Raw genomic sequence first — 14899 nt, 5'->3', positions numbered from 1 at the left:
GTGAGGAGGGTCATTGGTTCATCTTCAGTGTAGTATACATATGTGGAAGATAGCATACTTTCTCATCACTGACATTTTGAATATGGGCTTACATACAGACTTGAAAATTATAGAGATCCTATAAGTTTTAACTGTGAATATTTACATTTATTACCAACAAAGTTAAGATAAACATACATGGCTATATGTATATTTTTAGAAGGTTTTTATACTGTACCCTAAATTTGTTTTTATTTGTAAGGGCTTATTGGACCTGAAGAGTAGATTTGATCGCTTCCTTCAGGAATCATTCAATAATGACCGGCTCTTTAAACAGACTATTGCTGGTGATTTTGAGTATTTTCTCAACCTCAACTCCAGGTCTCCTGAATACCTCTCATTATTTATTGATGATAAGCTGAAAAAGGGAGTCAAAGGGGTAAGTAGTGATGCATTTGCAAATATATTAGAATGTATTTGTTGATGTAAAGTTAGAAAATGAAGTAGAAAGTTATTAAATTTTATAGATGAAAAATTAAGCTAAACTCTGCTATGCTTAAATGTGTTATGATCTACTAAAAAGTATTGTTTAAAATATTTGATATGATCAAAAGTTTTTCTGACATTTCACATACTCTATACTTGGCATTAAAACCAAACATCTGTACAACTATAGGTGTTAAAACAGCTGTCTTTTTGACTCTGAGAATTAAGTATGACAAAGAACTGCCATACTCTCCAGTAGTGCAGTGTTGTTTGCTTTAATCTGGTTCTAAATCTTATTATCAGACAGTAGTTGGTTTCTGGGAATATAAAGGTATAGCTAGAATAGTTCTGTGAAAGTAAGTTTGAAAATGTACACTGAAACTCAGTGTACATTTATAATATATCTGGGACCTTGGGAACTCTCTTGAGAGCATAGAAAATAAAATTGAGCATGTTTGGGGTCTTGACTTTTAGGATTTTTTGGGACCTGAGATTGAACTCAGGGGTGCTTAACCACTGAGCCACATCTCCAACCCTTTTTTAAATATTTTATTTAGGGACTGGGTCTCTCTAAGTTGCTTTAGGACCTTACTAAGTTGCTAGGGTTGGTTTTGAACTTGGGATCTTCCTGCCTGAGCCTCCTGAGCTGCTGGGATTACCACTGCACCCAGCAAGTGTGTTTTGGTCATATATGAAATGATCTGGTCATTTTAAACTTCATTTTGAAATTTTTGAGCTGAAAGGGAAAAGCAACAAATAGCTCCTTGGTAATACAGGCAGTAGCTATAATAAGAAAATGAAGTTACTGAGAATGCACAAAAGTCTTATATCCTTTCATTTAAAAATATATAAGCTTAATACAAACAGCCTGCCATAGTATCATCTTGCCTTCTAGAGATGAGGAGTGTTTACTGTCTGGATTATAACAGATTTTTACCCTTGTGTGCAAAATTAGGTTTTGAATGTGCTTAAGTGAAAAGGTCTGTCTTTGGGGAGTGTAAGTTTCTGTCTAAGTATTATGTAAAAGGTTTCTGAAATACTGTTTGTGGCTAAAGTTTTATTTCTGCTGTTTCAGTCATCCCTTAATCCAACCCTGTGGTTCCCTCACATCTCCATTTCAGTGGTAGTCCTATCACAGATGGAATTCTACTCTTAACTCCTCAGTAAAGCTCCATAGTATAAAGATAGTGCTGCTATATGAAGTAGGAGGCACTTTCTCAAATCACATCCCTTCTGTCACCTAGATATTTATGTTTGTTTTCAAACAATGGTGTTTTAAAACTGTAGGTGAGCTATGGTGCTATTTTTGTGTAACTCAAATTTTATAGTAATTGCCCTTTGATTGATTTTGCAGCTAACAGAACAAGAAGTAGAAACAATATTGGATAAGGCAATGGTCCTTTTTAGGTTTATGCAAGAAAAAGATGTTTTTGAACGTTATTATAAACAACATCTGGCACGGAGACTTCTCACAAATAAAAGTGTTTCTGATGACTCTGAAAAAAATATGATATCTAAATTAAAGGTAAGGTGTAAGTTAGTTGAATGGAGTATACCTAATTCATGTTTATCATAATTGAGCACCAGTAATATGTGATTGGAAGTTAATTATTTGATTTTAAATGTGTGCTTAAGAAATTGTTAAAGGTAGATTGTTCTTGATCATGGCAGTCTATCCTTATATTTGTTCAAGTGGTAGGACATTAAAAGTTCTCTGGAATTTGTATTGATGTGGCAGGATACATTCACAGAGGCCTATGAGAAGATTAATAAAAGGAAATAATAATAAAGAAATATCATCATGTAATTCTTTTTCATAAAGAGAAATTCTTAAAGTATCTGTAAATGAATCACCTGAGGACCTTTTTTAAAAATGCGGAGTTTTGGGCCCCACTTTCCATGGAGTACATGGACATCTCTGAAAGAGTCTGGAAATTTGCATTTTAAAACAAAATGTTTGGGGTTATTCTTAAAGCCCCAACATTTGTTAACCGTAGGCCTGTATCAACTTGTAGAAAGATTTACAAAGATTATCTGCAATGGCAGTAACAGAATAATATGTTCCTACATTTTCTCATAGGAAAGTCCAACATTTATTTGTATATACTTGTGTCTTTCCTCCACAGACTGAATGTGGATGTCAGTTCACTTCAAAACTGGAAGGAATGTTTAGGGATATGAGCATCTCAAACACAACAATGGACGAATTCAGGCAACATCTACAGGCCACTGGGGTAAGGTTCTTCTTGGATTTCTACTTTCATATATTTTTGTTAAGTCTTCCGTAATGAGGACTTTCATCCACCTAGCAGATTACTGATCTGGTGTCATTTTTTAAAAAATAGCCACTGTGTATTGTCTCTGGATATGTAAAAAATAATTTTCTCCATTTAACCTCTTTCTCTGTTATTTCCATGAAAATATGTTTTTAATTTTTCTAAAAGTTATTTTCCCCACTTGAAGGAATGCATTGAAAATAACAGAATTATTCTTTTTTTTATAACCATTATAGAGTATAGAAAAATACAGAGCTTAGGCAAGTTTACTAGAATTTAAATATTCTTCACTTCATCCTAGAGTTTTGTTATTTTTGGATAGTTACCTGACTTCCTTTACTTCAGTATTCTCATTCTCAAAGACTGTCTCCTATTCCAAGGAAAAGTTAGGTAAGGTAGTAAGCAAATTATAAAAATGCAGAATTTAGTGTGTCATGTGTTTTTTTTTAATATTATTTTTAGTTGTAGATGGATACGATACCTTTCTTTAATTTACGTGGTGCTGAGTATCAAACCCAGTGCCTCACATGTGCTAGGCAAGAGCTTTACCACTGAGCTACAACCCCAGCCCGTGGTATGTGTTTTATATTGTGACTCCTCGAAGATATTAAGCTGGCTCTTAAGTTACTTGAGGTTTTAAAATTTTTTTAAATGACTCTATGCCACTCTGTAGTTGACACCTCACAACCATTAACAATGTGGAGGCTTTTCCTTTGATAATTAAATAAGAAATCTTCACTTCCTCTGTTTTCACAGTCCCATCACAAAAAAATTCATGAAAATATTTAATTCTGTAGAATGGATGCTTATATATGTGAAAACATTCTAACTCCATTCTAAGTAGTTAAATCATTTATATCATAAAAATACCTTTTTTTTTTTGGTGCCAAGGATTGAACCCAGGGGCACTTACACAACTGAACCACATCCCCCACATCCCCAGCCTCCCCCCCCCCATTTTTGAAACAGGGTCTCATTAAGTCCTTAGGGCCTTGCTAAATTGCTGAGGTTGACTTTGAACTTGCAATCCTCCTGCCTCAACCTCTCAAGCCGCCAGGATTTCAGGTGTGCACTATCATGATTGGCTTAAATATCTTAATTGTAGTGGAGAAAGGCCAATAAGACAGATGCAAGTCTATGATAAATAGAAATTTTGAGTCAGCAGGAACTGAATGATAGATTATTCCAGATGGACTAATTTAGGTTGTTTAGGGATTTGTACTTAAATCTCTCTTAAATATACAGGGACTAGTGTAGCCTCAGTCTCTTCTATGGTGTTATCGTCTGTGCATCATCAAGGATTTCTAGTTTGAATTTCTTTAATGTAGAAAAACTTGTGAAAAAATCTGAGCATGTAATGTGTCTTCATATTTATAAATCCATCCACCTCTTTAAAAATCTGCATCATTAAGTCATCTAGGTAAGATTAAAAATGGAATAATGGTTTATAACAATAGTTTGTATCAGTACTAAAGTCAAGTTTGTCCTTAAAAGTACCTGTTGATATTCTTAATGTTATGTTCTTAAAAATTTCATTTGAAAATAAAATAATGGTGACAATTATGTATATATTTTGTAAAAGTTGTTAACCATTGTATATATACTTAACAGGGCACCTGCTCTATAGCATTAGATCTACAGTGTCTTAAGCATAGGTGGTTAGAATGTAAGTACATGTTAAAACATGAAAGTTTTGATTAATGTAGTTGAAATGTAGGTAGGAAATTAGGAGTATGTCATTTGTACTCTAAGATGGTAAAAATATTTAAAAATGTAGATTAAAGATATCAGAATTTTTCTCTAAAATGATACTGATATGACCTCCTGACATTCTATCTTTTTAGAAATTTTTTTTTTTTTTGGCGGTGCTGGGGATTTGAACCCAGGGCCTTATGCTTGTGAGGCAAGCACTCTACCAACTGAGCTATATCCCCAGCCCTCTTTTTAAAAAATTTTAAAGACCAAAACTACAATTCTCAATGATATGGGTAAGACTTCGTTTACATGCTAAGAATTAACATTTTAAGCAGTAATTGTAATTATTTGCCATGGTCATTAAGCTTTGTAAAACACTAGGCAGACCTAACCTTTAAAAACAGCAGTTTTGTTTATCAAGTATTAGATATGAAGATAGCTACTTTTATACAACTACTTCGATTAATCTAACACAGGGTCTAAATGGAACAGATAATGTTAGGAGACGCTTTCTGTTTTATACAGGTATCTTTAGGTGGTGTTGATCTCACAGTCCGGGTGCTCACGACTGGATATTGGCCCACTCAGTCAGCCACACCAAAGTGTAACATCCCACCAGCACCAAGACATGCTTTTGAGATATTTAGGAGGTAAACCTAAATCAGACTTTGTATTTCTAAGTACAAATAATTGTCTAAAATTAAAATAAATTTTGGCATTAATGATGTTCCCAATTGAGGTTGAATATACTCCATTTTAACCTCATGTTCAAAAGAAGAATTTATCCTTTATACTTTTAATATTTAAGAATGAGTTGCATAAAACTCTTTTCAGAGAAATATTATTTCCTTTCTTCAGCATTTGTACCGTATATTTTGTACTGTTGGTTTCTGTCACTAGGATAATATTGATTATTGGGTTACTTATAAATAGCAGGGGTTCAGCAGCAGGCTGCAGCAAAGTATACAATAGAATTATTAGTGTGCTGTCTTGATCATTTAATTTCTAACTAAATTGCTTAGACCTCATCTTCCCCCCTTTCATTTCCTGTTCTGTAAAAAATTGAGAGAAAACATAATTCCTAAGATGTCCTTTAACTTTTAAGGTGTTCCTTACATGTATGTATGGATTGTTACCCTGTAGTTTGTAATTTCAAATATGCAAATTGTATGATTCTCTAAAACCTTTGTTGATTTGCTGAAGGTTCTACTTAGCCAAACACAGTGGTCGACAGCTCACACTCCAGCATCATATGGGTTCTGCAGATCTCAATGCCACCTTTTATGGTCCAGTTAAAAAGGTAAATGTTTACAGTTTGAACATTCTAAGTAACTTAAAATTAGTTGGTAGAACTGATTTGTGATTTATATTGACCTGAGTAAACAGTTTCTTTTATTGTTACACCTGCCTTAAATATTAAAAAGTTTAATAAATTTTTGGCTTTGATTTATCTTGTTTCTTCATTTGCTGACTTCATTTGAAAATACAGAGATTATACCAGTAGCCTTCTTCAAAGAGTAACATGATAATAGGATAATTATTCAGTTTCATTTATAAGATTAACCTTGAGATAATATAAACATATTTGAGATAATAAAATGGGAAAATTTAAGTTGATTTGACGGCATACAGAGCTAAGCCCCTTTTAAAAATTTGTTTTTTATAATCGTTATTGCTAATAAATCAAGACCAGTAAAATTGGCACTTGAGATTTGTGAAACACACATTAGCAAAGTCACTAAAAAATTAATAATGCACCAATGATTTATCTTCCTCTTAAAAAGTAATTGACTTTTTATATCTAAAATCATGAGTTTTAAGAGTAATAATTTATTTTAATTAGTTGATATTAATCAAATCAGGGTCACTTGCCTTAAAACAAAATTAATAAAAGACTTAGAAAAACATTAAAGAAAAATATTTAAGTTGTTATCTGGATAGCAAATATGTTTTATTTCAGATTTTAACTTGAACCTTTTAGTTTTATATGTATTGTGAGTCACTATCACACCAAAATATTTTTTTTAAGTATTGTTGAAAGTATGTGTAAGTATCGTGATTTTTATATTGAATTAAAATGGGAAACAGCCCTTTGATAGTATTTACCACTATTATAAATTTAAGTGGGAGAGGATAGGTCAAGAATACTAAAGAACAGCGTTTGATTATTACTTGTTTTCATAGAGCATCTTCTTTCATATAATAATATTTTTGAATAGTGTCAGTATCAGTAATTCATTCCTTTTTATTGCTGAGTGATATTTTATCTAAGTAGTGCTATTAAGGTTTACTAAAGAGATTGATAGACTTTTAAAGCAGAGTGTACATGCTAATTGTTGAACACATAGTAGAGATTTAGACTTTGTGAATGTAAGTTTTCCCCTCTGCTGGTTTTTTGTTTTTGTTTTAATTCCTTACTATGATAATCATATCAGATGAAAAGAAATTTAACCCTGCGACTTGGGATGGTAGTGTGTCTGCAGTGTTGCTTATAAGGGTGGTATTATCATCATCCCATTAGGCAGTGTTAAAATACTTTTAGCTTTAAATTTAGGAACCTATTGGTTAGTTACATGGTCAGCTAGCTGCCTTAAAATATTCACAGTGGTTGGGTTGTGGGAGACAGTTCTAAGTAAAAACTGTGTGTGTGTGTAAATAAATACAGTTCCTTTTATATGAGAATAAGTTTTGTTGAGGGGGTGGAGATTATTACTGGACTTATTTCTAAAAATGTGTTGTTATATTTACCAGGAGATAATTATCTTTGTTTATATTTTTAAAAAATCAAACAGGAAGATGGATCTGAAGTTGGTGTTGGAGGTGCACAAGTAACGGGCTCAAATACACGGAAGCATATATTGCAAGTTTCCACTTTCCAGATGACCATATTAATGCTCTTTAATAATAGAGAAAAGTACACCTTTGAGGTATGAGTTGTTATGTTGTATTGTTTCTCCCACTTATTATTTGAGTCTTCCTTATTTGAGAAACCTTAAGAGAATCTCTTTGAATATCTTAACAGAAAACTGCATAAAATTGGGCCATGGAACTATAAGAACATTGTGCTTTATTGGATCATTTTATTGCTGCTGCTGCTATTTTTAAAATCAGCACTATTGAAGTACAATTTTTATATAAAAATTCCATATAATTTCACATTTTGAGTTTTAAACGTGCACCTATGTAACTACCACCTCAGTCATTGGTGTTATTCCAATGTTTTGGTACCCTTTTTGTAGTCACTCCATCTTATCACCCCTAGCCTCAGGCAACCAATTACCTGTTTTGTATTACTGTGGGTGAGTTTTGCCTTTTCTAGACTCTCATATAAATGGAATCTCATAATATGTGTTGTTTGTGTCCAGCTTCTTCCTTATATAGCACAGTAGTTTTTGAGATTCAGCCCATTATATCAGTAGTTCATTCCTTTTTACTGCTGAGTGATATTTTATTATGTGGATGTGGTACATTTTCTTGATTTCTGTGTGTTGATGGGCTTTGGGTTGTTACCATATTTGGGCTGACATGAATAGAACTATATGCCTAGCTTTTAATGAAACTGCCAGACTGTACTTTTTACATTCCCACCAGCAGTGAGAGAACCAGTTGTTTCACATCCTCCCTCTGCAGTCTTCATAGTTGTAGCCTTTTCAATTGTGTAATTGTCTCCTGGATTTGACTTTCTTTTCTTTGATGACCAATGTTGTTGAGTATTTTTTATGGTTTATAAGCCACTTACATACATAGTTTGCAAAGTATCTGTTCATATCTTCATTGTGCTGTTTTCCTAATAAGGTGTAAAAGTTCTTTATCCTAGATACAAGTGCTGGTAAATGTGTTATGAATATTTCTTCATTAGGTCACTTGCCTTTTCATTTTTTAATGGCAACTTTTGAAGAGAATTTTTTAATATTTACAATTTTTTAGTATCAGTTTTTCCTTTTATAGTTGGTGCTTTTGATGTCCTAAGAAATTATTGCCTACCCTGAAATTGCAAAGATTTTCTTCCATGTTTTCTTGTATGCAGTTTTTAACTTTGGTTTTTACATTTAGATCTATGATCATTTCAAGTTATTTTTTAAATTTAATATAAGGTAAGGATTAAGATTTACTTTCCTCACACAGACAATTGCTCATACCAGCATCATTTGTTAAAAACACATCTTTTTTCTTATTGAATTACCTTGGCATCTTTACAAAAGCACTGATTGGCCATATGTGGGTCAACATATTTCTGCACTGCGTAATCTGTTTTTTCACTCTCTATGCCTGTCCTTAGGCCAGTTTTATACTATCCTGATAGCATGATCAGATTTCTTTTTCATACCCATCATTTTTCCCTTTAGAATTATTATTATAATGTGCTAACTTTTCATTTCCTTTTTCGTTTTCCCTTTTTTTCTCTGCATTAAAACATTATTGGATTGCATTAAACTCATTTAGTTTTTTCCTATGCCTTTAAAGTGTCTCTTGGAGTTGAAATGAAGATCATGTGATTCTTAATAAAGTTTAAACCTAAGATAGTGAATGAATATTTTGTAGGGCTTGAAAATTGGTGCTATATTTGTACTTAATTGAAAGCCAGTTTTCACGTACAGGTGAACATATGAAGAACAAAGTGTGAGTTTGAAATTAAGAGCAGTATTAAATTCTAGGTCTATTTTAGTACTCATCTCCATGACTCCCTTTTATGTGGTAAACATAATGGGTGACCATTTTTGTGTGATCAACTTAAAAATTTTTAAATGTATGTGTTTTAAGTGACTAGGTCAAAAGGGTTTTTTTTTTTTTCTTTTTCTTTTATATTTAACAGCTACCTGTTATGTATTGCATAGGATCCAACCTTAATTTTCATACACAAGTATGTGTGATTGGGAGTCCTAAGAATATTGATTATTGATTACAGTGTTCGTTACTCAAACATTGTAAGGCTTTTCAAACAGGTGGGATTAGATTGTCTTTTTTTTTTTTTTTTTTTTTTTTTTTGTGGTGGTGGTGCTGTGAATTGAACCCCAGGCCTTGTGCATGATAGGCAAGCACTGTACCAACTGAGTTATATCCCCAGCCCTAGATTATCTCTAACATGTTTTGTATAGATACTTTAATCTACAACTCTCATGGATAATACATACTTTGAGCAAAATATACTCCTTTTTTTTTTTTTTTTTTTTTTTTTTTAAATATACTCCTTGATAAATAACTTGCGTTGATTTTCAAAGTTCTGGTTTTCAAAGAACTGGTAAAAATAAGGAATAAGCAATAATATAAATTTATTTTCTGAAGCCATTATTAGTGTTTCTATAAATTTTAGTGATTCAAGCTTACTTTTCCCCTTCCTCAGTTGGCTCAAGATCATTAGTGCTAATGAACAATTATGAAGTAGAAGATAAAATTATCTAATGTTCCCATTTTTAGCTAAGTCACAAATCTAAAACCTGAACTTAGTGTATCCATGCAGTGCCATGCTTATGGCTCTCAAGCTTTCTTTGTAGACCTCAAATCTGGTACATAGTGGGAAGACACATGGAATTTATTTTTACTTATGCCATGTGTTTCTCTTCAGTTGCTGCTTATAAGGGGTAGTTGAAAGTATTTAATAATTTCAAAGGGAACTCATCTTTATCTTTGAATATTCTTGAGTTTAGTAAGATGCTGTGTTAATTATATGATACTACATACCAAATCTCAAAACTGAGTGATTTTAAAACAACTACTTAACACTTTGTAACCTCATAGTTTCTGTGGGTTAGGGATTCAGGAAGACCTTGGTTAGATTCAGCAGGAGCTTGAAGTCTTCCATAAGGTTGCATTCAGATGTCATCTGAGACTTCATCATTGATAAGTTTGATTAGGGCTGGAGAATATACTTCCAAGGTAGATCAGGTGGCTGGCAAGTTTGTTTTGGTGAACAGCATATGTTTTTCTCCACATGGGCCTTTCTACTTGACTGTTGTCAAATCCTGTTGGACACTGTGTCCAAACTTTCCCCAGAATGAGCAATCCAGAAGCCCATACAGTGTCTTTATGACTGAGCCATGAAAGTTGCATACTGTCCCTTCCTCATTTTTTGGGTCTCCCAAATCACTGGTGGAACAGTAAGAGGACCACACAGTGTTAAAACATACCAAGATCATGAGCTGTCTGGAAGCTAGGTACAACAGGTGATGTCAGTTTGCAGTGTCACATTTAATTCATGGTAGGATGCTCAGGGCTTTTCCTTTCTTTTGTTTTGCATGAATAAAAATTAATGGTTTAGAATAGCTAAAAATTAGAAATATATATGTATATATAAAATGGCAATCTATACCTTGGATTTTAATAACTCATTTGATTTGGGGGAAGTATGGATAATAATTTAATACATATTTTTCTTAATGCTCATATACTTTTAAAATATTTATTACTAAGAATGAATTTCAATTATAAGATATTATGAACATTAATGTCTATCAGAATTGAAACAGGAAAACAAATTTTTCATTTAAGAATTGGTGACAATCATTAGTGATATAATTTCACAGTATATAAAGGAAAATGGTTGAAAGTATAAGGAGAAATAGACAATTTCACTATCATAGAAATCCCTTACAAGTTTACTGACTAACCAGACAAAAGGAGGGATATGGATTGGAACAACACAGAGAACTTTGAATTCAGAAAGCAAAATAAACTCTTGGGAAATAGCTGAAGCTGGCATTGGTAACATTTGTTACCAATAGTAACATTTGGTAACGTTGTTACCAAAACTGAACAAGGAAAATACTGGGAAGAAAAAGTAATAGGTTATTTAACATAAATGCATAAATTTTAAGTATTAGCAACTGATATTCAGTGTATTGAAAGAATAATGCACTGTGTCCAAACAAGATTTATTCTTGGACTACAAGAAGAGATCTGCAAAAGAAATTTGCTAAAAAGTAGTTATTAAGATATAATGATGGGGGCTGGGGTTGTAGCTCTGTGATAGAGCACTTGCCTGGCACTTGTGAGGCACTATTTTGATCCTCAGCACCACATAAAAATAAAAAAGGATAGTGTCCATCTACAACTACATAACATTTTAAGAAAAGATATAATGATGGTAAAACTAAGTATTTTGCTGAATTGCTAAACGTTTTAAGAAGAAAACCAATTGATGATGATCTCTACGGTTTTACAAAAAGCTTTTGATGAAAGTCTGTCCCCATTCCTTATTTCTACCTAAGAATAGAATGAATTGTCCCTAATATCATAAGGTTGTACTTAAGAGAATTGAAGTACAACAATAAGTAATAATAAAATTCCAGGTACTGTCCTTTTGAAGTTAGGAACAAAGTAAGAATTCTTTCATACTACTATTGCACCTTGTTCTGCAGGTCCTAACTAATAAACTAAGAAGAGAAAAAGGAGTGAAATTTATAAATATCAGGAAGGAATATAAAATTTTGTAAATTTGTGGACATTAGATTGTCAGCTTGGTAATGTGTGATAATTAATACAAAGTGTACAATTTCCTTGCTCTGTGATAGACATATGAGACTAATGAATTAAAAATTATTTAACCTTTTTTCCCTCAACTGCTTTTTGTTTTTTCCCCATTTTTGTTTTGTTCATTCCATAATAAGTAGCAGAAGTTATCATCTGAACTTCAAAACACATTTCTTACTAATATTCATGTTTAATGTTAATTTCCAGTTTTTAAGCTTTTCATTTGATCACACAGGCAGTAAATATGGTCAACTTGGATTATAAGTTTTGATTTTGATTTTGTTAGCCTGAACTCAAGATTACTTTTTTTTCTGTGAAAGACATGGCTAAGCCAAACAGTATATGGATTTCTAATTAGCAAGTATATGTGGTGAACATGTTTTTTGTGTGTCTAAACACTAAATCAGGTTCCTGACAATCTCTGCAGGATGATATTTTAAAAGTAATCCTATCTCCTGAAGCAAAAATGTACATACATTCTTAATATTTTATAACTTCACTCTTCACTTATCCTTTAGTTTGTTCAAGTGAGATTTTAATGATGAACCATAATATTCAGGGAATTCTTTGTTATAAATTATTTCTTTGATGGAATTACCTCTCTAACCACTGCTTGGTCAGTTTCTCTGCTAATTAACTAATCTTCTTTAATCTTTGAAAAATTCTAATTTTGTCAATCTGGTGAAATTTCAGGAAATTCAACAAGAGACAGATATCCCTGAAAGAGAGCTGGTAAGAGCCCTACAGTCCCTCGCCTGTGGTAAACCAACACAGCGGGTTCTTACAAAAGAACCCAAGTCAAAGGAAATAGAAAATGGTCACATATTTACAGTTAATGATCAGTTCACATCCAAACTACACAGAGTCAAGATTCAAACAGGTATCTGATAATTATATTTTTCCTCTAGAAAAATTCTCATCTGTTGAATTTCTTCCTTAAGAAAAAGAATAATGTCTTTTTTTTGGTAACAAAAGTACTGCTCATGGTGCTCTATGACACTTGGCGTAAGAAAAAGAGCAGATTTTATTGATAATATGTTCATATCAATATATGGTTGAATCCAAATACAATAATAAACCTTTTAAAAAGTAATTGTGGAAAAGTACTTCTTCCTATGTTTTTCAACAAATGAAACATGATTTTATGAACAGATTAGTACTTAAAGTTGTTTTTAATTGGTTAACTAATAGTAGAAGTCTGTTGTTAAAGTAACTTAACAGACTTGCCAGAAAGTTTATAAAATTTGATCGTTACATATAACTTATGATTTAGATATAGCTTAAGTTTCAGAATCTTAAAACCAATATTATCTAATTTAAAATCATGCCATGTTTCATGACACTGAACAGTTTTTAACACAGCCTTTCAAGTTGATAGTGAAAATCCTGTATTATACATTTAACTTGTGTAAGATGTGTTTTTTCCTATGTATTTAAGTGGAAAAAAGACTCTCCATTTTTGTTGATATTTGAAAGTATAACAGTTTGCTGTCTGATTTCAAAACTAGCATTTAGATAAGCTTCCTACTGCTCATTCATCTATTACAATGGATAAAACTTTTAAAATGAAATTATAAAGATCATTTTTAAATGACTATAATTTTTTAAAATGTATCATACATTAATGAAAGATAATATCATAAAATTATTTGTGTTAAATATACAATTGATTACTAAAGTACATTGTGACCTTTTTGATTTGTTATGTATAGTTTGTAAAGCAGAATGATGTTTTGGTTAAAGTTTTGATTCCTTTGTGCCATAGTAGCTAACTGTATCTTTGTAAATTTCATTAGCCAAGATTGGCCATATCTTCATGACATACTGCATGATAAAAACAAAACTACCTATTCTTTTTTCCTTCAATTCAAGACATGACTATATTTTGAGCAGAAATAGGTTTTATGTTTCAGGGCTTGTTCATAGTCTGGATTTGGAGAGGAACATGTGGGGATATACCTGAATCACCTGACTTCATCTTATTTTACCCTAAATAAAAAAATTGCCTTTGTAATCCCAGGTTATCATGTCCAGCATAAGTATTATCAAGAAATAATCTTCAAGTTATGGATTTTTTAGTTTTGGGTGTTAAGTGTGCATACTTGCATGTGTGTCTGTGTGGTATTTTAGGTATAATTAAAGTAGGAATGTAGTCTCTATATAGGAAGGAGGGATTTGACTGGTATATCTCTTTTAAGTTTTTTTCAATTATGAAATTCTGTAAAAATATTTTTCATTTGGAGAAACTTTAGGTAATTTTGGCTCTTAATCATATTTTAAGTGAAAATTTTCTCTTCAGTGGTAGATATTATGGCCATCAGTCTTCCTGAATTGTTAAAGGCTTAGTAATATAATCAAGAACTCAGAGACTCTAACCTAACTTGTTTACACTGCTTTTATTATAGTCAGTAATAGAAATTTCAGCAAAAAATGTTTTGTTTTGGTTTTTTAATTTTGGAAAGAATTTAGAGTCATCATAATTACCAGCCATTTCCATAATGAGCAGTCTGCTCCATGGTCACCGTTCACCTTTCCAAACCACCCATCCTGTATGTACATATACATGTGTAGTCATATCCATAAAGAAACATCTTCTGTGATACTCTTAAGTGTTAGGCTCCTGGGAGTAAGCTCCTATATTTGTAATTCAGGATGTATCTCTATAATCTTCCCATTTATCTTTTTCTGCAGTAATTTGAGGAGTACTCCCAGATCCAGATGAACCAAATGACTTGTTTTAAAATATTTTTTTCTAATTTTTTACTTTAAATAATTGCAAACCCACAAAAAGTTGAAAAACACTATAATGAACATCAGTATGTCTATAACCTATGTTTACCTAAACAGTTGTAAAAATTTTTGCCACACTTTCTTCTGTCCCCCTCCATGTGTTGTGTATTCGCTACAGTGTTTGAAATTATTTAATTTGCAAACATCTTAACACTTCTTTAAATTATTTCATCATTTATTTCCTTAGACACTCTTCCTGAGCTGGG

General features: G+C 32.1%; 1 protein-coding gene across 1 annotated transcript in view; it reads left to right on the top strand.

Annotated features, from left to right (window-relative positions):
* The window catches only part of Cul3 (cullin 3), an 80177-nt gene that overhangs the window by 60876 nt on the left and 4402 nt on the right, over positions 1-14899 (top strand). The window contains exons 8-14 of the mRNA XM_047544126.1: positions 242-418; positions 1820-1990; positions 2592-2699; positions 4962-5086; positions 5640-5736; positions 7229-7363; positions 12597-12783. Of these exons, the coding sequence (XP_047400082.1) occupies positions 242-418; positions 1820-1990; positions 2592-2699; positions 4962-5086; positions 5640-5736; positions 7229-7363; positions 12597-12783 (1000 nt within the window). The remainder of the gene's footprint in view (positions 1-241; positions 419-1819; positions 1991-2591; positions 2700-4961; positions 5087-5639; positions 5737-7228; positions 7364-12596; positions 12784-14899) is intronic.

Source organism: Sciurus carolinensis, chromosome 3 (genome assembly GCF_902686445.1).
Source record: "Sciurus carolinensis chromosome 3, mSciCar1.2, whole genome shotgun sequence".
In the NCBI taxonomy this organism is placed as follows: Eukaryota; Metazoa; Chordata; class Mammalia; order Rodentia; family Sciuridae; genus Sciurus; species Sciurus carolinensis.
Note: the sequence above shows the minus strand (reverse complement) of the source record. Positions and strands in the feature narration are given on the sequence as shown.